Source organism: Archocentrus centrarchus, chromosome 5, assembly GCF_007364275.1.
Source record: "Archocentrus centrarchus isolate MPI-CPG fArcCen1 chromosome 5, fArcCen1, whole genome shotgun sequence".
Lineage (NCBI taxonomy): Eukaryota > Metazoa > Chordata > Actinopteri > Cichliformes > Cichlidae > Archocentrus > Archocentrus centrarchus.
In genome coordinates, this window is record NC_044350.1 from 33,833,899 (window position 1) to 33,861,390 (window position 27,492).

General features: G+C 41.5%; 2 protein-coding genes across 3 annotated transcripts; both read right to left on the reverse strand.

Moving 5' to 3' along the window:
- Positions 1-258: 258 nt before the first annotated feature.
- tgm8 (transglutaminase 8) lies at positions 259-26,083 on the reverse strand. 2 transcript variants are annotated; one of them, XM_030728986.1, is made up of 15 exons: positions 25,945-26,083; positions 22,298-22,468; positions 20,873-21,127; positions 20,644-20,762; positions 19,948-20,076; positions 19,494-19,671; positions 18,450-18,585; positions 7,463-7,518; positions 7,017-7,132; positions 6,725-6,851; positions 5,921-6,105; positions 5,347-5,521; positions 5,096-5,259; positions 2,573-2,706; positions 259-1,253 (listed from the first exon to the last, which is right to left on the reverse strand). In XM_030728986.1, exons 1-15 carry the CDS (start codon positions 25,967-25,969, stop codon positions 1,106-1,108), a joined length of 2,118 nt encoding a protein of 705 aa, XP_030584846.1. In that variant the 5' UTR covers positions 25,970-26,083; the 3' UTR covers positions 259-1,105. The 2 variants fall into 2 exon arrangements, with proteins under 2 accessions (XP_030584846.1, XP_030584845.1); XM_030728985.1 differs by having other exon boundaries at positions 7,409-7,518.
- Positions 11,194-14,565, reverse strand: LOC115780043 (uncharacterized). The gene is made up of 2 exons (XM_030728983.1): positions 12,521-14,565; positions 11,194-12,394 (listed from the first exon to the last, which is right to left on the reverse strand). Exons 1-2 carry the CDS (start codon positions 14,416-14,418, stop codon positions 11,512-11,514), a joined length of 2,781 nt encoding a protein of 926 aa, XP_030584843.1. The 5' UTR covers positions 14,419-14,565; the 3' UTR covers positions 11,194-11,511.
- Positions 26,084-27,492: the final 1,409 nt, after the last annotated feature.

Here is a 27,492-nt window from a genome sequence, read left to right on the forward strand (position 1 = left end):
CAAAACCACTGCTGACTAAAAAGAACACAAATGCTCATCTCACATCTGGCAAAAAAAAAAAGAGATCTTTTTGATTATTTTGGGAGAATATTCTGTGGACTGATGAGACCCTGTGGCTGTGTCATAATGTGTGCTTCCATCTCAGTCAGGTCGCTCTCAAAAAACTGATTTTCAATCCAGTGACCACATTTTCTTCAAATATCACAGAAAGACAAAAATGGCAACCAGCTTCCAATAACTGTTTTATTTGTATATGCAGAAAAAAAAATCTATAAAACAGTGCAAATGTAACAGTTTGGCATAGTGCAGTTCACTTCTCAGCCACTGGGAGGCACTTTAACAGCAGTTGATGTACAGTACAGAGGAATTACTACAAGAGCAGGGAAAGCTTACTGTCACTGTGCTCATAAACTGTGAAGAGGTCCAGTTGCAAGGTTGCAAGGAGGGTACTGATTGATATATATTTTAAGAATAGTTAAAGCTCAATGTCTGAAAAAATTGTTACACAGTGAGAATGCGGGTGTGCGTCCCCTTTTCAATTTGCTGTTTGTACATCAGGTTTAGCTGCATTCTTGTGTTTTGTAATCTTTCGTGTTGGCATGAGAACCTGCCGAGAGTCTGCACCTGAACTGGCTGACAATATACAGTAGTGTCAGCTTCTATAACAGTGCACATGGTGCCGCTGACGACGTATACAAAATGTGACATTTATATGAAACATCAGTGCTGCACTTTCTGTCCAGTAGCACAAGCGTGTGGTGGAAGGTCACAGCTGAACAGATGACTAACAATGGTATAAAAAACAAAGATAATGGTGACAGTGACTTTAATTAGCTGAGGTGCGGCCTGGCACACAGTTACTGCCTGCCTCGGCACACCTTAGCAGCAATCAGATTAGTCGGGCATTTTAACACAGGAGTCTATAGGGTCTGACTCAAGTTTCTGAAAATCAAGCAAGGCAAAAATACACACAAGAAACACCTGGAGGTATAATAGTAGTTATAAGACAATAACTATGATAATATGAACAGCTGTGTAAACACAAGTAAATAAAATGTCCAGCTCCAACTGCTTTATTTTTTAAATGTCTGAGTAAAAGGATGATTTATGGTGTGACATTGACAGTGCAGACGCACTTGATGTGTCTGAAGGAGGAGCAGTCGAAGTTAGCCACGAGAGTCTTCTCGCCGGTCTTCAGGGGAACAAAGAAAGAAGTGATGCGTACCCTGTTGCTTGGCTTCAGATCTGGAAGTCTACAGGAAACAAAAGACGAATGTAGAACAGGTAATATTAATGTTTAGTTTGTGGGTTCAACTTTACATTTTCCACAAAGTAAGATCTCACCGGAAACCTGCTGAAACTTTGTCAGGCATCTAAACAATGTTGAGATTTGGTTAAAGACTGAAAAGTCATCTTTTCAGATTGTTGTAAAGACATTTATAAGCAGACGCCCCCTCGTTTCATGTTAACAATGTTAACATTCCCCAGGAAGTCCAGAGGCCTGTGCTTTCAAGCAGGATTTGGCTTATCGAGGTAGCTTCAGAGTCAGCCCTGGTTTCTCTGTGTTAAAAAGGTGGTATACCTCTTACAGGAGTACATCACCAAGAAACACCGCTTACTGATCAATCAGTTCTTCAGAAATATTTTCACCTACATCCTATCATAATATTCCCTCTGACCTTTTTTTTTTTTACAAGAACTTTATTGTTCCATTCATCTATGAGCCTAAAGACTTAAACACCAGCGAGGCTGCAGAGTCTTCTGTGTACAGAGCATTGGGCTGTTAACTTTCCCTGTCAGCATTTTGCTGAATTTCCTTCTTGGCTCCTAACAGACTTTATTAATGTAGTAGATCTTTTCCAGTTTATCTGAGAAATGCACCGACACAGCCATACAATTTTTAAAATTAAACGACTGTGTAGTGGTTTTCCTCTCTTACACACTCACACTGTGGTGATTAGACTGCAGCTGCTGTGTTGCTTTAAGACTATATTGTGTGTTTAAGCTCTTCATGTGTTTCTAATATTCTAGTGTTATTTTCCTCAGTGAAATCAGCTGCTGCTAACACACCTGTCCATGTTTGTGATTGGTCAGATACTGCCAACCCCACCCCTGTCATGGGAACAAACTTATAGACAGATTGAGTGATGAACCCTGTGTTAACTGATAACCACCTACATGTGACTACTAAGCCTGACTGCCAATGTTAGCGTAAGCAAAGGCATTTAACAGAATGATCTCTCAGGTATGTTGGACGTTTGCACAGAGGAGGCAAAAAGGTGATGCTGGCAACTAAGTAAAGGTTTTTATTAATATTCAAACTAAAAAAAGATGGCTAACTGGAGCACTTCTCTACCTGACATTAAGTACTTCTACTATAACTTCTGATTGGAGTCTGCTGCAAGGAGCAGTACTTAAGGCAGAACAAAGAGCAAAACATACCCACTGGACCAAGGGCCTGCTGTGGGTTTTTGGATATGAAGCCAAAGAGAATTTGCTGTGAATAACTATACAAAAAATGTTGAATAGCATCAAAAATCCCAATAAGGGTACATTATATACACACACTTACTTGTACTCATCCTCCCCATCTACTAGACCACTTCCAGAGATAGTCAGAGAACACTCCCTCAGTGTCTCATTGACCGGGTTCATGAAAACCACTTCAACAGCTGTCCTTCGATTCAGTCTCGCTGGACTAAGAAGCTGAAACACAAAAACTTAAAGTTAATTTTTTTTGCATGTATAGCATTGCTCCCAACCTGCAAAAACCCATACAGGCCCCAGCAATAAAAATGACCCCCTACAGGCAAGCATTTGGTGACAGTGGGAAGAAAAAACTCGCTTTTAACAGGAATAAACCTGCAGAACCAGGCTCAGGGAGGGGCAGTCATCGACCGGCTTAAGGTGGAAGAGAGCTAGAGATAAATAATAACTAATCATCAAATGCAGAGTGCCGTACAAACACAGGAAGAGTGAAAAGAGGTGAGTGAAAAAGAAACACTCAATGCATCATTAGGAACCCCCCAGCAGCCTAGGCCTATAGCAGCATAACTAAGGGAGGGTTCAGGGTCACCTGATCCAGCCCGAACTATAAGTTTGATCAAAAAGGAAAGTTTTAAGCCTAATCTTAAAAATAGAGAGGTTAAAATAAAAACTCATTACTAGTAACGGTTAAAGGACTGCTCAGCTCTACAGAGCTGGGGTTCTTCTTTGCTTCAATTAAAGATGAATGTAAGACATCCTAGCTTTTTCCAGGCTAAATGAGCGTCTTCTAAATTAGCAAGGTGATTTCCTCTCCAGCGTGTTTGTGAGTTACACCATGTTGCCATATGTGGCTGCGTGGCAGGCTGGGTTGGACCCAAATACAGACACATGAAGCAGAGCTGAACTCAAAATAGCTTTATTACTGGGGGCTCTTATTCAGTACAAAACAAAATACAATAATCCAAGGCAGGATGGGATCTACTAAACAGAACCTTGGTAACTAGACAAGCTTACTGGATAGAGAAACATGGGGGCACAGACGTTGATGCAACAAAGAACAGAGAAGAACTGAGGGTATAAATACACACAAGGTAATTGGGGAGAGTGGACACAGCAGGGAACAACAGGTGAGCCAAATGAGAGTAAAAACAAAAAGGAATCAAAACTCAACACAAAGCACAGGGAACAAGGGACTGCCAAAATAGAACAGGAAGTGACCAAACAAGACACAAACACAGACTTGACACAGCTGAATACAAAAACGCATGAGGCCAAGGACTTAGACACAGAGGGACAGGACAGACACCGGAGCACAAAGACAACACAGGGAACAGGGATTCAATGTAAATACCTATAACTAATAACAGGACCTATAACCCATAATGAACTAAGAATCAAAACCAAGTGAACACTGAAACAACAGAAGAATCTCAAATGAAAAGAGAACTGGCAAATGGCCCTGGACCATGATACGCAGAGTCAGGCACTTCTGATTGGAGGCATTTTGAGAGAAGCCAGTTAATTCTAACAGTAGATTAAATGCAGTGTTGAGGCTCTCATTTTCAGCATCATTTTCATGGAGGTTAAAATCACCCACTATAATTATTTTATCTGAACTGAGCACTAAATCAGATTAAAAGTCTGAGTAAGGACCAGGTGGATGATAGATAATAACAAATATAACTGATTTTTGAATTTTACAATTAGGGTGGACAAGACTAAGAGTCAGCGTTTCAGTGCGCCTGTGGTTAATTAATAAGCTGGAGTGGACGATTGCTGCTACTCCTCCTCCTCGGCCTGTGCTTCAAGGATTCTAAGAGTTAGTGTGACTCGGGGTGTTGATATCATAACATAATCAACCTGCAGTAACCAGGTTTCTATAAGGTAGATGGTGCAAATGATTGTTCACCTCCAAATAAATGATATGTTCATCACTAAAAATGGTGCTTTTTTCGTTTTGTGCTAATTCAGCAAATGTCCATCCATCTATCCATCCATCCTCTTCCAAATGTAAGAACCAGTTCTTAATTAAATATAATTCCTGCTTATTACAACATCATCATTGTCATTCTGAGCAAATTAACATGTAAAGGATAGTGTCATTTGCTCAAAGGACCGCCATGGCCAAGAATGGCTTCATGAACATTATCATGAACTGCCAGTCGTGGAAGCTGCGTGGCCATCACAGTATCCTGCTCTGGCAGACCCTCCCCTACCCACCCTAGTGCTGTCCAGGCTTTAAATGCGCTACTGCTTTGCTGAGGTGTTTTTTTTGAACCCACCTATCCCAGTGTATCTCTTTCTGTTTTCCTGCTAAAGGTAGCGCCGGTAAAACGGCTGCATGACCTCAGACACCTGTCTCCCCTGTTTGTGTTTGTATTTCTTGGATGGGTGTTCTGTTAACTGTAATTTCCCCATTGTGGGACTAATAAAGGTATTCGTATTCGTATTCGCAGATGTTGGCATAGCTGCAGACTGTTTTATATTGCATTTTAAATATTAGTATTTACCATTCAACCCACTTCAATAGGAGATATCAATAGCAGTCAGATAATATGGCAGGTACATAATGATTACACAGACAAGGAGATGGTAGTTATTTACTCACTGTGATGGAGATTGGAGGATTCAACAGCACAACATCATTTTCAGCGAGATATGCATTATTTGGCTTCTGCTTGTCTGTGACCACAGCTGAAATCTTCATGCTCTGACTGTCCACCATTGGTTTATGATACACCGAGTATGGGACCAAGATAGGGATGGACAGATCTGGAGGAAACAGAGGGAGTGGGAGAGATTTACAGTAGACTTTACAGGAACATTTGTGTTCAGAGAAAATCTCAGCAGAGGAGTCACCTTTCCCAGGCAGCAGTGTCTGGTCCTTCATCTCAGCCTGGATGTTTTCAGCCAGTGAGCCATTGTACCTCATGGCCTGGACGCTGATACTGATGGACACTGACCTGGCAGTGCTGCTCACACTGCGCAGCACCAGGTTCAGGCTCACATCCTTACCCTTAATAGGTTTGGATACCTGCAGCACCACAAAGAGAGGAATAAGATATGATTCCCTACTCCAGTAGGATGTATGATATTTACTTAAAACAGTCTGTGAGTTTTTTTTTCTTTTAGAAAAGCACTATAGAGGTTTTAGTTATACTGTAGACATTTGAGTAAATTATTTATTAAGATTTATTATTTATTAAGAGCAAATTGACTTTGCTGTGTTTCTATTTGTCCTTTCATTGTTCTTTGGGACTGAAGAATTGGATGAGTTTTTATTTTTTAAGAGCTTATTTAAAGTAATGTGATCAAGGCAACAAAGGTTGCTTGTCGTTCACTTGTAGTAGTTAGAAAATCCACAGTAAAGTATAAATAAGAGCTGCTTTAATAGCTCTAAACGTAAAGAGATACAACAAGAACTGTACCGTACCTCTTCAAATCGCATGGATATGGGTGGCAGTTGAACGGTGCTCTGAGTCCCTTCGCTTCCAGCTCCACCCATATTTCCTCCATTCAGGGCTGGATTGGTTATATTTCCATTAACCTTATCCTTCTCATTTTTGTAGTCATTTCTGGTGAGGGCATATTTAAAGACATCTCTCTCCTTCTTAGTCCCTGTAAGGTGGAAATTTCTCTTGGTTAATTTCAAGAGTGAAAAAATTCATTTCTAACGTGATTTGACCATTAAAAAAAAAATCATTGTCTTTGTCTTTTTTAAACCTATATAAAACATTCCTTTAAACCTTCTTATTACTATCAGACAACCAAGTCACACATACACAAAAAAAAAATCTGTAATTTCGTTTGCAAATTCTCATCAATCCATTTTTGTACTGAATATAATAAATGACTCAAACAACTGAAGACAGTCTAACATTAGCACCTTAGAGTGTGTATAAAAAGATGGATGCAGCATCGTGGTCTGAAAAGCAAAGTCAGTGTGGAAAGAGCCTTAAACCTCCATTCTTTCTAAACTTCTTCAGTGCAAACAGAATTTGGTTTTATAGGCAAATAACCTGACGAGTTATTTGGTATCAACTGCTAGTTTCGGGCTTTATGTGAAACATCAAGCTGTTCATTTTGTGAATAACGGTCCCATTTTTGGAAAAATGGACCACGACATGGGATATCCTTTAGGATACTGGTAACCTCTGATTGACAAGTCACTAATGCCTTCTCCCTTTGACATCTGACATTATAACAGGATGGCTACAGGTGTGCCAGGTGAACTCACCTTCTTTGAACTTGTAGTTGTCTGTGATGTCCACCCTTGTGTTGGACCCAACAGCTTTGGTGGAGATGTTCTGTCCGACCCTCTTGGTGTCAGAGAAGATCTTCAACATTGTACCATTAGCTTTACACTGCCAGAACACAAAGAAAGAAACAATTTAGAAGACAAAACTAGAAGCAAAAGTATTCATATTATACTAAAGACTGCTCCTCTTTTTCACTAATGGTCCTGCTAAATGAGATACCTGCTAAATGAGATATTCATGGATTTATAGAGTGGAGCTCTGTTCACTAACCAGCCAGTCCATGCAGTCAGCATTGACCTCAGCAAAGACAAATGGGACATCATATTTGAGATCAGTTTCTCCATCCAGGATGGCTTTGACTGAGGCTGGACCGCAGCAGTATGCACCTGTAAGAGCAGAATCAAGAAAAGCCATGAAATAAAGAACACACTCTGTTAACAGAATAATTTTCATCCTAATTTAATGACACTTTATATCGGACTACAATCTTGGAGGTGAAAACAACTCATTCAAACAAAAGTCATTGTTTAAAACCAGTACTTTCACAGAACTTAATCTCATATTTACTTGCAACAAATTATAGTAGAAAAAAGTTAAGGCAAGGAAATAAAAGTCATTAGATAATAATGGAAGAAAATCTGTGGAGAGGAGAGATTTCCTACCATCACTCTTCTCCTGTGGTGTTGGATCCACTACTTGCCAGCCGTCATATTTACCATCTTTTGCCAGGTCAGGTCGCTTCATCCAACATTCCACCCAGACATGGAAGTTCCTTAAACACATACACAACACAACATTCAGGCATTGGACTCAGTGGAAACACATCACAATGCTGGATCAACAAACTGCACTACATGACAGAGAGGAGTGGGTGATTAAAAATACAATATAGCAAGATAAATAACTAAATGCTGGTGCAGTGGCCCAATTGTATCAAGTGACCTATTAAGGTTACCTGAACAAAGGTATTAATGGGGGTTGCGATGCCTGGGGAGGGAGCTCAGGACAGCACTGTAAGGGGGAGAAAACTGTTGGTTGTTTACAGTGGACACAGATGCTTCTTTTACTCCTCTTCCAAACCATCTGTCTTCCCTGTCCAAAAATGTGAACACTGGCATCCTCAAAAGAGTGACCTTCGACCTTCAGATGCAGGCGTACAGCTGAGTCTTGTCCTGTCAAGGTGGCTCTTCTATGTTGTGCCATCGTTTGTGAAGAGGCTGTTTGGTTTCTCCAGTGTAGAGGTCCGAACACTTCACTGCACTGGACAGCAGACACTACGTTGCTGATCTTGTGTTTGGGAGTTTCGTCCTTGTCTGAGTGTGACTTGATTTAAAGTATTCTGGGATGTCATATTTGGAGAAAATTCTTGTTGTTCCTCTTGTCATTCTTATTCTCTCTAGTTTGTGTTTGACCTTCTTTCCTGTGCATCTTGGCTGATTTGATGAAAGCCCAGTTGGGGTAACCACATGTTTTTAGGGCTTTCTTAATATGTGTGTGTTACTTTTGTTTCCCTTCTGCCTCAGAGGGTCCTGATCACCCCAAGTTTGTGTTCCAGAGGGTGGTGGGAGTCAAAGAGGAGATACTGGTCTGTGTGTGTGGGCTTCTGGTAGACTTCAATCTTGAAGCTTCCATCTTCCTCAATAAGCACCGCACAGTCCAGGGATGGTAACCAGTGTATTGTATCTATTTATCCACTTCCTCCATGTAAAGGTTGGCTACAATGGGTGACACTGGGGAGCCCATGGCACATCCATGCTTCTGTCTGAAGAATCCATCATTGTATTTGAAATATGTTGTGGTAAGGCAGAGGTCTAAAATTGCACAAATCTGATCTGGGGTGAAGCTGGTTCTGTTCTGTAAGGAATCGTCTTCCTGTAGTCGTCTTCTGACGGTCTCCACTGCCTCAGTTGTGGGTATGCAAGTGAAAAGTGAAACCACATCAGAGGACACCATGGTTTCATCTGGATTCAGTACAAGATTATGGACCTTGTTGGTAAAATCTGTGGAGTTTTCAGTGTGGTGGGGTGTGTTGCCAACAAGCGGTGATAAGATGGTGGCGAGGTGTTTGGAAATGTTGTAGGTGACCGAGTTTATACTGCTGATAATGGGTCGGAGTGGGACTCCTTCTTTGTGGATCTTCGGGAGTCCATGAATGCATGGAGTGGCTTCTCCAGGGTACAGACGGTAGTAAGTGGGGGGGTCAATAACTTTTTCCTTTTCCAGTTGTTGTAGGTAGCAGATGACTTTTTTTCTTGTAGTTGTGCACTGAGGGGTGATGGGGAGGTGGAAACAGCCGGGAAAGAGAGGCAGCAAAATGTGTGTGCAGCTTTATCAATATCAGTAGCTAAATTTGATCTGATAGTTTCAACTGCATTTCTGCAGAATGCACTGGACCTGTTTACTATTGTTTAAAATGATTGAAGTAAAATTTATTGATAAAAATTTATGAAAATGTGCAGTGGCATACTGTACCAAGTGACAGTTTAAGCTGTTGGACATATAAAGTTCATATCAGCAGCAATGCATATTACTCAGACAAGGATGCTGCAAAGGCCAGCTGCTGTCAGCCAATCAATCACAGTTCAGCTGCTCCAGCAGTCGCTGACGATGTTCTGTGTGTGTGTGTGTGTGTGTGTGTGTGTGCAGAATATCCAGATTATCTCACTGCTTTTGCTCGTTTTCAGGTAAGAGCATCAAACTCTCCAGGTGTACATGCAAACACACGCTTCATCACAATTCAGAGGCTGCCGTGGAAGAAGTCTGCATTTCAAGGATGAATGCATCATTACAGGCCAGCGGGGCCAGTCCCACTTCTAAAGCTCATCTAAATGTAGCCTTCGTTTGCCGCGGTTTGGAGGCCACAAGGGGATACCCCCCCTCATAGAAATCGTGCTTATGCAATACTAATTTGTTTTCCCAAGTATGTCGATAAGTTTGTGTTCTAACAAACATTTTGGGTCCTGTGAATAAAGTTACTGCAGTATACTTTTACAGTATAAAACCATAATTGAGACTGGCCAATGGTTTATCCAAAAACATCAGTGACTAAAACTCATAAATCTGACATAAATTAAGATGCAAACTAATTGATTCAATCTATAATCAGACTTTTACTTTTTAAATTGCATCTGGTTTAGGGAAGGAAAAAAAACTCGATCCTATTAGTGCATCTTGAAGTAAAATAACAGCTGAGGTTAGAAGTAATTTATGGAAATTTGAAGCAAATAGGTTCCTTTATTATGGGAACCTTTTAACCACCCCTCCCTCTTTCACTGACTTGGGCATTTAAAGTGAAGTAAGCATGTGCACTGTGAATGGATGTGCTAAACTGTGACTGGTCCATTTGTGCCAGCAGTGATTCCTCTGTGGAAGGAAAAGTCATGTGTGATGAATAAAGGAGAGCAGAAATTCTGTATCCACATCTGTGCATCGTTAATAAGCTGGCCTTAATTGCAGTGTGAACGTCCTCAGAGTCAAAAGATATTTTCGCGTCTTGTTTAAAAAGACAAATTACTCAACTTGTCATCAATAATCTTACCAAGCAGGGAGAAGTGTGGTGCTGTGTAGCATTGTGTGTGTGTGTGTGTGTGTGTGTGTGTGTGTGTGTACTAACGGCATGTGAGAGGGAGTGTGTGTTTTTAATATGGGTAATTTCATACATGCGCTGTTTTATTTAAAGGTTTGTGAAGAGGGAGTTTCATACCTTGTTGGATAATACAGAAATGTTATTTTCTAATGCATTTTCATATTGTTATATTCCAAACTTTGACATGCTGGAAAATGTGTAAATTTTTCAAGGGTTTTCTTTATGAAAAGACTTATTTCTTATTTTTTTTCCCCAAGTGTTTACTTGAAATACTTGACATACAGTAAATGTTAAGGTTCAAAGTATGTTTAAGCTGAAGTTAGTGTGAGGAGTGGGTCGATGTTGACACATTTCATGAGAACCACTGAGCTCTGGTATTAATGAGAAGGAGAGATCAGCGATGATTCAGGACCAAACAGAACAAGTGTAGAGAGAATCATGCAAACATCACTGCAGACATGATCCTCAACAGGGTCGTTCACTACTATTACAACCACGGTTTTAATGAGCTGACTGCATAAATGACCTTCAGTTATATTTTATTGTGATAGCATCTTTTAGTTGCCATAGCAATACTGACTGGAGCAAAGAACATAAAGTGACAGTGTTTTTCATTATACAGAAAAACTAAGGAAGCCACGTTACCCCACAAAGTTGATGACAATCTGGCGACCACATGTTGAATTAAATATTTTATGATTAGAGTGCAAAATCACAACAGTCTATTTTAATACTCTAATACCGTAAAATACAGGAACCAATGACTAATGTACATATGCAACACTTTTTTTATATTTGACAACACAAGAAAAAAAATGAAAAGATTTTTTTTTTTTTTTTTTTTTTTTTATTGATGCCAATTTTAAAACAGTACAACTCAAGATTAGAAAGGGCCAAATTAAAAGAATCCGTCTCCTTAAGATGTTTCGTACTGTAGGGTAAAGACTCTACAGTACGAAACATCTTTCTCTCTGGTACTCTCTACAGTACCAGAGAGAAATCCCAACAATCAAATGATCCCCTATGAGCAAGCACTCGGCGACGGTGGGGAGGAACAACTCCCTTTGAACAGGAAGAAACCTCCGGCAGAACCAGGCTCAGGGAGGGGCGGCCATCTGCCGCGACCGGTTGGGAATGTTGGGACTCAAAAAGGAGACGGGGTGATGTTTAAACCATCATTTAATCATTGCTGCCCTTACAGAAGCACCTAAAGGGCTTAAGAAAAGCTTTTCCCACTGCTGAACAGAATCTGGAAATTTTGGACTTCTTTGGGGGAGGACTAGGGAAGACACCGAGATCCATTTTTAGGTTCCTCAGGACAGCTTCATCAAAAGATGAATCATAGGCCATAGCAGCCTCCAACACCTTGTCTGGGGATCCAAACTCCTTGATGAGTCTTTTAGATAAGGATTTGGTGAATTGGTACATGGAGTCCTCCAGACTTCCGGCAGACTCTATGTTGCTGATATGTTGGTTCACCAAATCTTCGAGACGGTCCAAGACGATTTTTGTTTCCTTGCTAGACAGAAGATGTTGCTTCCTGGATTTTGTGATGATCCGGATTAACAGAAAGGAAGTGAGGTTTTTGGATATTTTCTCAGCATCAAATGATGACACAGACACTTGTGACAGACCCTGCTCAGACTTTTCAGAGGGTGACGGCTGAGTGATGTGACCTTTTGAAGCCCCAGGAAGAGAGGCCAGTTTACGCTCAGATATTATTTTCAGATGTTTGCACTTGGGCCTTGATACTGGCGCGGAGTGACAGGATCTAATATATCGTTCTTCTGGAGATGTGCTCCTGGGCCTTAATGTTGGCGCAGAGTGTCTGTATCTAGTAGAACTTTTTTGTGGCAATAATCTGACCCTACGCCTGAATGCAGGAACTGGGTGACTGGATGTAGCAGAGATTTCTTCCAGACTTGAGCACTCAGACCTTAATGTTGATGCAGAGTCACTGGATGTAGAAGAGCTTTCTTCACAAGACGGGCTCTCGGACCTCAATGGTGATGCAGAGCGTCTGGACCTAGCAGAGCTTTCTTCCAGAGACGGGCTCTTGGACCTTAATGGTGATGCAGAGCGTCTGGACCTAGCAGAGCTTTCTTCCAGAGACGTGCCCTCAGACCTTAATGGTGATGCAGAGCGTCTGGACCTAGCAGAGCTTTCTTCCACAGACATGCTCTCGGACCTCAATGGTGATGCAGAGCGTCTGGACCTAGCAGAGCTTTTTTCCGGCAATAAGCTGATCCTGGGCTGTGACTGGGCTGTGGATGTAGCAGAGCTTTCATCCAGACAGATGCTCTGCTCTGCTGTACTCAAAGCAGATGCTGGCCTTGAAGGGCAGGATGCTGCAGATTCTCTGCCACTTTGTTCCAAAGCATCTGACAAAGCCTCTGTTGGGGTCGGGGCTGTTCCAATAAGGTCCTGGATGTCTCCTAGTGCCCCAGAGACTAGATCAGCTTGAATAGTTTGATCTAACTCTTTATTCTCCAGCCAGAGGACAATCTTCTGCACGTACTTTTCTACTAAGTCTTCTATGAGAACATAGAGGACTTCATGTGAAAACCGGCGCCGTGAGCCGTCTACTGGAGTCCTGGAGATCACAGATTCTGAGAGAGATCTTCCCATCACAGGCACCGGTTTTTCATATTTGTCGTTGATCGTTAGAAGATCAAATATTTTGTCCGTCAGTTCCCTCGTAATATTCCTGAGTTCCACGCTATTTCCAGTGTTTTCCAGATCATCGGGACCAATGCAATGTTCTTCTTTCTTTGTCAGTTTGTTATACAAATTGATAACATATGACTTGATGGTGTCAAAGTTGAAAGGAGAACAACGTTTACCTGTGCTCTCCGGGGCTGGCGTCTGTATAGAAGTACGGGAGGACGTAGAAGACTCAGGACGAGGAGTTTGAGGCACTGATCCTGGGAGGCTTAAATCACTACTCTCAGGGGGGGTCTGTCTGTCATCCTGGGGGGGTTTGGCCATGTTTAACAGAGAAATCAAATATTTCCTGTTTAACCTAAGTTTTCTTTTCAACCCTTTTCTCATTTTTTCAAACTGTTTTTCCGCAAACATGAAAAACAGTTTTTCGCGGACATTTTGTTTGGCTAAGCCTGTAGATGGTAAATTTGAGGTGAAGAAGTCTCTCACTTTACTGATCATTAAACTCCTGTCAGAGGCGTGTTTGGGTGAGCAAGATGCATCACTGGACTCCTGTTTTTCAAATGCTATTTCCACTAATTCTGATGCAGCCTTTTCTGCCGAGATTGGATCGTGGATGTTTTCCGCTCGTCCCTCGGTGTGTGTGAACTCCTCGCTTTCTTCATGTTTCTCCACTGCTGCTGCTTTGTCTGTGAGCCCCATGTCCATGCCTTCTTCCACACCATCAGGAGTATCATCCCCTGTGATATCTGTGTGTTTAATCCATTTTGTGAGAATTGAAGAAACCTTACCGGTGGCTGATTTCACTGTGGTGATGGATGTTGTGCTTTCATCACTGGAGCTTGAATGATCTTCCCTTCCCATGCAGCAGCGCTCAAGCCGACGTATATACCTTCTCAGGCACGAGGCAGCAGACGAAACCATGCGACGCAGTTTCTTTATGTTGCTTACTCTTCCATTGACGTAGATAGAAGGGTCTGATGGCAAATTGGGGCTCTGTGTGAGCAGAGAGATGGCCGCGTTGACCTTCTCCGTGACCTCCTCCTCAATCATCTGCGTCAGCTTTTGAGCGCTCTTACATGTCTGTTTCAGGACATTGAGAGAGCTGGCAATGCTGTCTGAGACAGAGTCTCCAAGAGATGTATTTATGTTCTCCATTACATCTTCTGGGCTTTCTCCCCTGATCGTCTGGCTTTGAATCAGAGGCAGAACAATTCTCATGTTTTTGGCAGCGGCGATCTGAATGATTTCAGAAATCAGATCAGCCAGAAGTGCTTTAGCATCTGAGTCCCAAACACCATCTTTTATCATGCTCCACTGTAATTCAGAGAACTTCTCAAAATAGCCATTAAAAGCTGGTAAGAAGTCCTCTGCTGTGACCACGGTTGTAATTTTAGCTTCGTGTTTTTTCATTGTTGACATTCTCAAGTTTGAGCTCCTGCGTTTCTATCTTGTTTTTCTGAAGTGCTGAGTGTCAGACATCCAATGTATGCCTTCTGTTTTGTGACGTCATCAGCGATCACGATCACAGACATTAGAACCTTCAAAGGATTTTCGGCCGCTTTTTTATCTGAAATTAAACAAGAACGCGCGCGCAGAAGCGCGACTCGAAGGAATCCACACGTGAACGCGCATGAATGAAAATCAGGAGCGCGCGTAGACGTGAAGCAGCGCGTCATAGTTTTCAGTGTTACAGGCAGAGCCTTCCCCTTTAAGACTGTAGCCTTATGGGTAATGTATTTCAAGCCACAGGTTGTGTGTTGTAGGCTAAGAGAGACCACCCACTTTCTCCGCCCCCTGTTTGTGTGTCTGCGGGTTAGCGCGGGAGTGGAGTGCGAGGGAAAAAGTGTGTTAGGTGGCGATGGAAAGTAAGTTATGCCTGATTGCCAGATGCTGCAGCCCCAACAAGAGTTTTGGCTCAGTTATGACTGAAATGTTGGTATAGCACTGTTCGCTGTCCTCGCTTCCTGTAAGGGAATAAAGTTCCACTGCATCTCTCCTCTTCGCTGAGCTGACCTACAGTAGACGAGCAAGCTAGTTACCAGCTACAAGCCAAGCTAAGTATCCACAGGTTTTTTTGACAGAGTGCTACTTCCGCTGTACGGTTTTACACTTCCGGTTACCCAAAGTCAGCCAGAGTTAATGACAAAATTCGGTTACTTTGTGCTTTATTAGTTGGAACATGAGCTCGGGTTCAACTTGTGCTGTTGTCGGTTGTCACTACATCAGTCTGTACATTTTTTTCCACAATATTTTATTCTGTAAATTTGTTCCTTTTTCCCCTAATTATACTACCCAGTTGCACATCCTATTACTGTATTTTTCCTTATGTTTTAAGTTTTCCTTTAATGTACAGCCTCTTATTTGTTTACGTTATTTTATTTATAGTGTGACACTACAGCATACAGCCTACACAAAGCTTAAACAATGCCTGCCTTCATGTAAACACGTAGCAGTTAGCAAGATGACAGCTGCGTGTCTCCTCGATCACAGCCTTCGGCCAGTCCAGTGTTTCTGTTTCAGTGATCTGAACACTCTGATATCCAGATCAGTGATTTACCTTCCACAGAATAGCTGCAGTATCACTACATGATTTCCCTAATCAGCGATTCAGGAACAGCTGACTGTCTCCACCGCTCCACCCATGCTAAGCGCTTAGCTTGGCCGATGCTCTTGCTCGGCTCTACAGCTGCTTTAAGGAAAACAACCTCGCCTTGTTTGTTAAGCATTACTTTATTGATTTTATTGCTTTGAAGGTAATCTGGTGCTCTTATAATTACGTGATTCCCCGCCATCAACACCTTCGGAAAAAAACATGGTAACTGATAATGTGGATGTAGCTGACTTCAGGCCATAATTTCATGTCATTTACACAAGTGACGGGTGAGGCACTGTTACCTCGCTGCTTTTTAAAACATCCTTGCAATGTATCCACCTCCGATGTGGTACCATTTAGGCCAGGTAAAAGAAACTGCAGTGTCAAAATGTTTCAATGAACATTTTGTGTAAGCCCGCAACCGTAAACAGCAGTGCAAACGGAAGTAAACTACCGGTTTCCGCTATGAATTATGGGTAATGGCGCGAAGTCAGGAATAGTCTCTGGAGCTTGAAAAAAAGGCGACTGGACTTTTTTTTATTTCTTGAAGACGTTCCTCCTCTCATCCAAAAGGCTTCTTCAGTTCTCAACCAAAGGTGGAGAGACCCCGGTATTTAAACCCCTGTGGGCGTGGTCTCCTGGAGGTGGTTATGACCCTCTATTGTTCATGTGCGTAAACACATGTGCCAAGGTGTGAAAGGAGGCGTGGGTCATTTCAATCAGTGGTTTCAGATCAAACCAATTTAGGACTTTGCTCCATTGTTTCATGTGGCCTATTGAGGTCACTGGAACAAAGGTGTGAATGGGGGCTGAGACGTCTGGGGAGGGAGCTCAGGACAGCACTGTAAGTGGGGGAAAGCTGGTGACGTAATCCACCTCCTTTGTTCAGTGATGGTTGTTTACAGTAGACACAGATGCTTCTTTTACTCCTCTTTCAAACCATCTGTCTTCCCTGTCCAAAATGTGAACATTGGCATCCTCAAAAGAGTGACCTTTGACCCTCAGATGCAGACATACAGCTGAGTCTTGTCCTGTCGAGGTGGCTCTTCTATGTTGTGCCATCGTTTGTGAAGAGGCTGTTTGGTTTCTCCGGTGTAGAGGTCCGAGCACTCTTCACTGCCCTGGACAGCAGACACTACGTTGCTGATCTTGTGTGTTTGGAGGTTTGTCCTTGGGATGGACCAGTCTTTGCCTTAGGGTGTGACTTGGTTTGAAGTATTCTGGGATGTCATTCTTGGAGAAAATTCTTCTGAGTTTCTCTGACAAGCTGCCACATAAGGGAGGACAAAGTTGTTCCTCTTGCATTTGGCTGCAGTGCTACCTCCTTTTAGACGATTGCTTTATGGTATTTTATGGTATTTGTTTTAAATGTTTTTTTAGTTGTTTTATGTTATTTATTGTTTTTTTTAATGTTTTTATTTATTTTATTTTATTTATTTTTTTAATTTAGTATAGTCCTTGGGGTTAAAGATCTTGTACAGCACTTTGGTCAACGTCGTTGTTTTAAATGTGCTTTGTAAATAAACTTGACTTGACTCTTGTCATTCTTATTCTCTGTAGTTTGTGTTTGACCTTCATTCCTGTGCATTGTTGCTGATTTGATGAAAGCCCAGTTGGGGTAACCACATGTTTTTAGGGCTTTCTTAATATGTGTGTGTTCCTTTTGTTTACCTTCTGCCACAGAGGGACCGCTTTCCAGTCCAGGAATGGTAACTTGTTATCTCTGGTGTCCTCCCTGGTAAAACATATGTATTTATCCACTGAGTTAATGTGACGAGTGAAGGCTTCTACTTCTTGGGTTTTGATTTTGACCCAGGTGTCATTCACATATCTGTACCAGTGGCTAGGCGCCACACCTTTGAAAGAACCAAGAGCTTTACTTTCCACTTCCTCCATGTAAAGGTTGGCTACAATGGGTGACATTGGGGAGCCCATGGCACATTCATGCTTCTGTCTGAAGAATCCATCATTGTATTTGAAATATGTTGTGGTGAGGCAGAGGTCTAAAAGTGCACAAATCTGATCTGGGGTGAAGCTGGTTCTGTTCTGTAAGGAGTCGTCATCCTGTAGTCGTCTTCTGACGGTCTCCACTGCCTCAGTTGTGGGTATGCAAGTGAAAAGTGAAACCACATCAGAGGACACCATGGTTTCATCTGGATTCAGTACAAGATTGTGGACCTTTTTGGTAAAATCTGGAGTTTTCAGTGTGGTGGGGTGTGTTGCCAACAAGCGGTGATAAGATGGTGGCGAGGTGTTTGGAGATGTTGTAGGTGACCGAGTTTATACTGCTGATAATGGGTCGGAGTGGGACTCCTTTGTGGATCTTTGGGAGTCCATGAATGCATGGAGTAGTTTCTCCAGGGTACAGATGGTAGTAAGTGGGGGGGTCAATGACTTTTTCCTTTTCAAGTTGTTGTAGGTAGCAGATGACTTTTTTCTTGTAGGTCTTAGGAGGTCTTGAAACGAGACCCCACAAGCAACAAACAAATTCCCTTGGTCTGATGAAGGCAAGGAAGTCAAATTTCCACTAGTAACCCTCGGCTTGGCTCGATTTGACTGTACTCAGTTTTGTTTGCTGAATAAAGTTTAGGGTACTGGGGAAGAGTGATGAAGCTCACTGATCGGTACCTCACTCTATTTGCCTTCGTAATACCCAACAATAGCTTCACTGACTCACTGGTCACTTCTGCACACTTCACTTCAATATATCATAACTCTCCTCTGTGCAATATCTGGCATTTGTGCAATAATGTTAGATTTTGTATATTTGTCACATATTTATTCCCCTGTAAGTGCGTGTGTTGTTTGTGCTTTCTAGTCTATTCTCAAAATGACTCATATGAGCTTTTTGTCTTACCAGATACTGTCCTTGGACTCTTTCTCTCTGACTCCATAGTCAGCGTGATAAACATCAATGATCAGATTCTTGTTGGTGTCATGAGCTGACTGGTAGTTGGTGACCACGCGGCACGGGATGCCCAGCAGACGCATTACTGGAACCCCAAACACAGAGAGAACAAGTTGATAAGACATTTGACAAATGGAACATTAGTTTTCCTATTAATTGTTAAACATTTTATTCATCGTTATGTGTATGACACCACTTGTCAGCCACCTACAATACATCCTTGAGATCCCTTCCCAGGTGCCTCAACCCCCACTTCAGGTGACCTCAATAGGTCATGTGATAAGGTGGGGCAAGGTCTTACAGTGGTTTCCCTTAAAAGCCCTGGTGGTTATGACCCACGCCTTTTTTCACACCTTAACTCATGTGATAATGCACATGATTAATAGTGGGTCAACAACCAGCTCCAAAGGGGACAACCTGCATTTGTTTTTAAAAACCTGGGACTCTCCATTTTTTTTAAGCTCTTGAGACTAGCTGGGGTTGCACTTGAGAGGCCTTGAGATGCTGCCATGTGATTGGCTGATTAGACATTTGGATTAACAAGCAGTTGAATTGTCGTAACCAGCAAAGTAGGCTGTAAATGAATGTAGGAGTAGGGCCCTGTTCAGATTTAAGGCTATTTGTGGTATCTGTGCTTGTACTCATTTTGTTTGTCTAGACCAGGGCTCTTCAACTCCAGGCCTCGAGAGCACCTGTCCTGCAGGTTTTAGATGTGTCCCTGATCCAACACACCTGAATCAAATGGCTGAATTACCTCCTCAGTATGCAGTCAAGTTCTCCAGAGTCCTGCTAATGACTTCTATATTTGACTCAGGTGTGTTGAAGCAGAGACACATCTAAAACCTGCAGGACACCGGACCTCGAGGCTTGGAGTGGAAGAGCCCTGGTCTAGACACTTTTTAATAGATATATTGGTATATTAAGTACTTAGATATTTACTATTTGAATTAAAGAGGCAGTTGCACTTGAGTTAAGGATGCGCAGAGTTAGTACCTGAACACATCACACCAGCAAATACCCAGCACTGTCCATACTTGACTGGGTTGCAGCCAATGTTGTACCACTGCTTGAGGATGGGATAGCTGCCAGACCAGTGAGAGGGTGCAACTCCACCCCAAAAGGGACCTGCCCACCGTCCCTGCAGGACACCACAGTCATCTGCACTGTTGATCTGGAATAAAAAGGGAAGCAAAGTTGTCCTTCTCATAATGCGATTTACATAAGTGAGATTAGGCTCCCCTTAAAATGACAATATGTTTTGTTACATATATATTAAAAACAGGACCATATACGTTTGCTGCCTTCTTCAACCAGCTCTCAATTTGTGGAATGAATAATACTGAGCTGTTCTACTGGCTTGCCTTTCAATATTTTATGTAAAACACTAAATTACCAGCTTGTTGTGCTATGCATGTTCTATGCAGGACACATGGAGCATATATCCTACCATGGCGCTGACCACACGGCTGACATAGATGGGGTTACAGCGAGCAGAAACGTCGTTAGCTGCGTTTGCCAGGTGTTTGGGGTTGACGTCCAACATCATCAGACAAATCTTCACCATATCCTGCTCAAACTGGACAAGAAGAAAGCAGCTGATTTTAAACTGCAGTGTTGTAAGTTATTCATACTTCATGGAATATCGACTCTGTTCATGCTTATAGTCAAAAATAATCAAAGCAATTGCGTTAAGTCTCACTGAGTCGTTTGTGGGCGAGTACATCCTTAATTCTTGCAAGCTATTAGCAGGCATGAGCATCTTATTTGCTCCTGCAGAGTCTGATGCTGGTTGCGCTTTCTGTTGAAAGCATAGCAGCATGCAATCAAGAAGGTGTTTATTTGTTTTGTCTTGTCCGTATTTTGTTTTACCACAATGGATTTTGACATGCTGTGCACGATCTGTCGTGGTAACCATTTTTATTTTGCTTTATTGGTGCATCGGAGCAGCAATCAGCATTATTTATTATTCATATTCAGTGGCTGAATTAAATCATTAGAATAAAAAGACTAATTGTTGACCCTGTTATTAATGCAGTGATTTTTAGTTTCTGTTTAATAAGTTGAACATCGTTGATCCACTACATTGTGTGTGTGTGTGTGTGTGTGTGTGTGTGTGTGTGTGTGTGTGTGTGTGTGTGTATACCTGTCCAAAGTCCCAGGGAATAGATGAGAGGTAGTTCCCACTTCCATTGTAGATTATACCTTGTTCATTCATCACATACTCCTGTCTCTCTGCCTCATCAGACAGAGACACTGAGTCATCTACAGAGAAATACATGAGACAGACAGATCAACAGATGCATAGGGAATGATTTTAAGGAAAAACAACAACCCATGAACAGTAATGATAGACAGAAAGCTAATAAACCTACCCGGACACCAGGGATTGAAAAGCACGACCAGAGTTGTCAGCAATGTTTCCGTGTCCTTAAGTCTTGCAAATAGGTCGTACTGTCCAACTGGAGTGTCAGCTGGGGGGGTAATGGTCAAACTCAAGGAGCCGGTTGCTGGGTTGGATATCTTCCCAAGATCCACCTTCCACACTGCCTTTGCTGATGATGAACGCTGGATTTTGTTTGGGATACCAAAGCACGACTTTGTCCCCAGATCCTCGGATGGTTGTTCTCCTGTAGAGTGGAAGCACAGTGGTCACAGATAAAAAAAAAATATAATTGGACTCAGTGGAAACACATCACAATGCTGGATTTCGAAGGCTGAGAATGTTCAACAGAACTGCACTACATGACAGAGAGGAGTGGGTGATTAAAAATACAATATAGCAAGATAAATAACTAAATGCTGGTGCAGTGGCGCAGAGGGTAGGTGCTTGCCTTGCCTTGCCAGTTCAAGCCCCTGTCCCTACGCTGCGTTGTGTCCTTGGGCAAGACACTTAAACCACATTGCCCAACAGTAGTGCTGGTCTCTGGCTGCATGACCGCACATGCTCGTCTCTGGATGAGTGATCTGGCACGATCATTTTGTTGTGTGCCTTGTGCGTACAATGAGTTGAATCTAACATTGCATCACCTTTATGATATAATTCAAGTTGCTTTGTGACTCTGTGTCCCTTGAAGTTTGGTTCTGTAGATCCACCTGTGTCTGTGTAATATGAATTAGTGTGGGTATAAATTCTGTCTAATTAAAAAACTGTCCAAAACTGTTTTTATAGCAGAGGTTTAATTGGAAGAACATCCATCACTCTGCCAGAGATGTTGGGTTCTTTTTTAAACAACGTGAAAAGAGGAGCTGGTTAGTAGAGCCCAAAGGTGATTGGTCAGCGATCGGGTTTCAGGAGGTGACACTTTATGCAAATGTAGAGGGGTCAAAGGCAAGAGGGCAGAGTTAGGATCTTCAGGTTCTAAAATGCTGCGCCTGCTTTTGCTCTGTCTTTCTCTTTCTCTGTCTCTTTGTTTCTCTCTTTCCTTTGCTCTTCTGCTTTCTTGTGCCCATCTGTGTGTGTGTGTGTGTGTGGTCTAGTTCTAGTTCTAGTTCTTTGTGTTTTGTGTAACCGATGTGTCTAATAAACAGCCTGCATTGGAACCTGCTCATCCCACTGATTTTTTTTTGGACACTTTGGTTTTAATTGGGTTTCATACAGGATTGATTCCACTTCATTTCGGCTAAAAATGGAACATGCAGGACCCCTAAAATCACGACCCGGCATTATGTCATATTTTTATTGGGTTTATATATGTTTCCATTAACCATTTACAGTGCACCATGTATTCAAGCTAATTTCCAGTCCTTTGCTGAGATTGGTTACTTTTGATAACAGCATTATTTAATGACAGACCAACCTGTTACTGCAGTGAAGGTGAGCGGGTCACGGTCAGGGTAGAAAGGCTGCGTCAGTTCAGCTGTCACGGTGAACGGCTGTCCTCGCCTCACGATCAGCTGATCCTGTGAGAGTTTTTTGGTGCGGTGTTCAGCGTTGTTGGTCTCACAGTTGAGATTCACGCTCTTAAAAACTGCAAGAAAAAAGAAACAAATTGGAAACGAGAATCTCTGAAAGTTGGGTTTCAAAATGAAGTCAGCTTTTTAGTTTATTACAGTTTTTTTTCATATATTGAGTTCTTGTATCCATAGGAGCTTAAAAAAGATATATATATCAAATGAAAGCTCTTGATGTGCTATATCTACTGTCAAAATTACAGTAGTAAAATATTAATAGAACTAGATTTATTCCACAAAAAAGACTTAAATCAGAATGCACACAAGAAGTTGGTGTCACAAGGGCATATGTGCATTTATGACAAAGACAATATTGTTCATTAAGCACTGTGTCATCAATTTGTAAAAAGAAACATGCTTAAAAACACTAAAATCAGTATACAGAGTAAGAGCAAACCATGGTTATTTTTTGTTTTGTTTTGGCTCTCCTGTGAAGTTGGCGAAATGTCACTTACACCCCTATGGCTCCAAGCCCTCGATATATCAATAATCTCCTGATATATTTGTTAGGGATTATTTTTTTAATGAATAAAGCACAAGTGTTTAAAGGTAAACTCCAGTAAAATAATTAATAAACAGTGAATCAACCAAATAATAAACAATTAAATAATACATTAGACAGAGAGCAACAGATCAGAAAGTTCTAGACTAACTTCTCTCTTTCAGTGCATCCTATCTTGAGGACCGGCCACAGAACATACAATTAAAACATCACCAATGTCACCATGATCTGTCATTAATCTGGACAAGATTTCTCTGTATTGATTAAATTAGAACATCAGGAAGAAGATGTGCTCATGATTGAGAGGAATATGGGTCAGGAAAAACCAGCTGGAACGAGACTGAATGATGAAGGACAACTCGGAGCGCCCAGAGATTATGTTTAGATAACAGGAGTATAAAGATGTTATGGATAGACAGGAACACGGGCTCAGGGAGAAAGAGAGCACACTCATCCTCTGAGTCCCCACATGGCCATGTGTGTATATTTTCTGATTCTTTGATACAATAAATGTCTTACTTTTTTAATTAAAGTGTTTCAGGTGTCTTCCTTCATAAAAAACCTGTTTACCTGTTGTATTTTAACTTGGTTTCCTTGACAGACTTTGACCTGCAGGTTATGGAAGGCAAGCCTGAATCTTGTCACATAGAAACCTTCTTGGTGCTAAAACAGTTCAGATGAAGGGCTTTCTTAAAAGTCACTGTGCTCTCTAGAAAATTGAGCAACAGAAACTTTGGGTAGGGCAGGGTGGATACAAAAGTTTAAACAGTCATAAGAGTGTAAAATGTCACTGATCTGAAGTAAACGTGAGGAAAGATATGCGCGGACTGGACATGCCGCAACAGGACAGGATGAGAAATTTACACAATGCTCGTGTGTCACTTGAGCTCTGTGGAGAGCTCTGCTAATCCTCAGCGGCACAAATATGATCACCATGCTGCCAAACCTGGTTAGAGCTGTAAGAGACAAAGATGATTAAAGATCCACCAACTTCTCGTTTAATGCCTCCAGATTAATGCACATGAAAGCACTGTGCTGATTAATCACATGGAAACCTCAGTGTACAACAGTGAGAGGGCTTCTTAAAAAGGCAAGTTTGGAGACACTATCTAAACCATTCAGCTTCCTCTGTATAGAAATTTCTAGTGTAAAACTAGTGTGAAACTTTGTAACAGGGCCAGGTTGGACACGAGCAGACAGAAAATTTAACGTGAAAAACTGATGATGTCGTTTCTCAACCTGTGAGGGGAAAATGAATCTGCTGCCTTTTGTTAGAACAGGTGAAGTCACCTGAGCTTAGTGGGTGAGTTTGGTTTTGGGGGGTGTGGTGTGAGGGAAGGAAAAATGCACTCACCTGCTTTCATGTTGTAGTTAACTGTTTACATTTTAATCGTCATTATTACTCATAATACTCATACTGTGGTGTAGAGTGAGAATTAAAAAAAAAAAAATTTCCTAACATATAAATCTGCAGGACTTAGGCAGAGAAATTATGAGCCTTTTTTTCTTTGGCTAAACACATGCAAAGGGTTGCCTAAAATACACATTGAACCATCTGAGAGGTTTTAATGAGGGAATGCACTTGTGGGGCAGCTCTGACTCTGCATTAATAACTGTTTTGGTTATCTGTAACCTCTGAAGCTGGAAGCAGTGACACACAGACCCATCAGAAAATCATACATAAGGAAAACTCATGACTTCAGATGGACCGAAAGCACAATTCAAGATGAGAATTGTTGCTCAGCGTGTGCTGGATGTGCCAGTAAGCAACTATTTGCTCACAAACGCCCCAATATGAAATCTAAAGAAGATAATTTGTCATCATTGTTTTAACACTGAACAGTTTATTACATTTGTAATAAGAACAGAATCAAATACCCCAGATAAGCTCCAAACATAAAACGATGAAGAACGATCTTCAGCGTCAGGGAGAACAGGTACCCTTTTTGTCTGGTATTGGGTACGTGTGTTAAAGATAAAATATAAATTTTAAAAAAGCCATAACGACCAGCGCTGTTCCCAAATAGCTGTCACCACAAAAGTGCTGGGCTCAAATTTGGAAACACTGATTTCAGTTTGTCAGAGAGGAGCTGCTGTAAGAAATTCACTGATGATTTGCAGATGCAGCCCGTAAAGAGATTTTCTCCTCAAAGACTGAAAAAGACAATGTTTACTGCTAGAAATGCTACATGAGTTTTATTTATTTATGTTTACTTATGCTTGCCTGAAAGGTCAGATGAGCTGTTCTTCACTACAGGACTGAACCCCACAATGAGGATGTATTTATCTTTTCAAACTGGCCTTTTTACTTTTCCGCCTTTATTTCCTCTCTTTAGCATCAGTCTTTTTAGGCCAACTCATCCTGAAGCATTAACTGGTTATTTATAGATGCCTTCTCAATAAAAGGGCAAAAGTAACCACAATAATCTAATAAAGTGTAATAAACAAAAACACTGATCTTATTCAGATGCAATGCAGACTTATGCAGGAGACTCAAACTGATTATGATGGTATGAATTTAGAAGGATTTCTGAACTAAAACTGGCCTGAATTCAGTTTAATTTTGAAGTTACAGGACACGTCTGAATTAACACACACACACACACACACACACACACACACACACACACACACACACACACCAAAAAAATCATGGAAACTCACATAAAAATCTTCTATGATTTGAATAATTGTTCTCTTGTTGTTGTAAGGCATACATTCCTGCTCCCAGCAGCTCCCACTAAGAGTTCTAGAAACTGGAAAGGTGACTGCGGTCATGTGAGCTAAGAGCACAACATGATCTTATTTTTAGTTTGATGTGGATGCAACTCTTTTCAAAACCTGATATTTTAGGATTATTTTTTGACAAACCATCTCATGTAAATAAGAAAATATTCATTCATGTCCACACATTGTATGCAGGCAGGTAAAAGGGACTCAAACGAGATATGATGAACTTCGGTTAATACATCTAAAAGTTGGAGTACTTACTCGACTGTTTTGGCTCTGATGTCATCTTTCCAGACCTTCCACAGCAGTTTGGCTACAGTGAGACGCTCTCTGACAGGCACTCAGCAGCACTCTGACAGGTCCTCCAGCCCGCGTGGATTTTAAAGCAGCTGTCAGACCCAGCCCTGCTTCACAAACCAGATTAATGTGTTCAAAAGCTGCACACACACACACACACACACACACACACACACACACACACACACACACACACACACACACACACACACACACACACGTGCGCTAAAAATCACAACCTGTAATCCACAAGTTAGAGCCAGCTCCAGAATCACACCTCTGAGAGTGAGGTCACGCAACGGGTTCAGTGTGTCTGCAGGATTAATCAAAAGTATGAGTGGATTTAGAGTAAAAGTTTTGCCAGAGGCTTAAAAGTAATTAACTTCTGGAGTCAATTTAGATTTGTATCCATGATTCTTTCCATTGTAAGAACTGGAAATTTCATTTATTATCTTCATAAACACAAACTGAACCACATTTAGAATTGGGGTCATCATCATAAAGGTCTGAAGAAGATATTACAAACTAATTCAGATCCAGATATTCTTACAGATCTAAGGGTCAGTAATGTTTGCGGCCCATGACTGCTCTTGTACTTTCACCTGTATACAACACCACAGTGGATTTGAAGTGAAAAGGTCAAAAATGTTTTTTGTCCCTCCATTTTCTTAGACTTAAGCTAAAAAAAAAAAAAGCAAACCAAAAAAAACCCCATAAAAACTACCTGTTTATGAGTCTTTCAGATGATTGCACAATATTTAATTAAAATCTAGTTACAGTGTTAATTAATTTTAAGATGTTTAGCAGTTCCAGGTCACTTCAAATCTACAGAAACAGAATCATTGTAGCTCCCGTACAGATGAAGCAGATAACACAGAGGATCTTCTACCTTTCAGGTACTTCTTCTTTTTTTAAACAACTCAATAGAAATTTCAGAGTCCTGAGCTGCTAAATTCTCCATGGTGTTAACCAGCTGCTATTTTGGCGCTGAGCAGACAGACCCAAAAAGATGTTATGAGAGAAGTGAAAGTAAAGCAATGCATTAAAGTTGATACCTGACACTCAGAGGTAGAAGGAAGAGAAAAATTAGCCATTGGCTCCATTGATATACCTTCAACCTCTTGTTAAATACAACATGATGTACATTTTCTAAATGATGGTCCTCATTAGAGTAAAAGGGGAAAAAATCAGGGTGTGCTTTAGGGCTTTAGCGGTGTGTAATTGGCAGATTGCTCATTAAGCCTGGTTTCAGAAAATTAAGATGATGATGATGGCCATGATATTGAGTGCGAGGCTTCAAAATTGGGACATCACAAACCAGTTGGTGGCATGACATTTACACTTTCCCCCCCTGCCTTGGCCAGGACCTGCTGTTGTCTTGCAGGTTCCTGGTGGCCAGTCTTTAAGAGCTGGCTGTCTCAGCTCTGAGAGGGTCTTTACCTCCATTCATCAGCACCATGGTTATTTGTTTGGTTGGTTTTATCTTTGTTGTTAACATCATACTCAACATCC

Bases quoted from the DNA above. Each gene is read 5' to 3' on its own strand.
- LOC115780043 (XM_030728983.1), bottom strand. From the start codon at position 14,418: ATGTCAACAATGAAAAAACACGAAGCTAAAATTACAACCGTGGTCACA. The intron at 12,395-12,520 runs GTCCGAGAGCAT...ATCACCATTAAG, and splicing joins CGCTCTGCATCACCATTGAG to GTCCAAGAGCCCGTCTCTGG.
- tgm8 (XM_030728985.1), bottom strand. From the start codon at position 25,969: ATGACATCAGAGCCAAAACAGTCGA. The intron at 22,469-25,944 runs GTAAGTACTCCA...TTTTTCTTGCAG, and splicing joins ATCAGAGCCAAAACAGTCGA to TTTTTAAGAGCGTGAATCTC. The intron at 18,586-19,493 runs GTACTAACTCTG...TTGGGGTTCCAG, and splicing joins TGCTGGTGTGATGTGTTCAG to TAATGCGTCTGCTGGGCATC.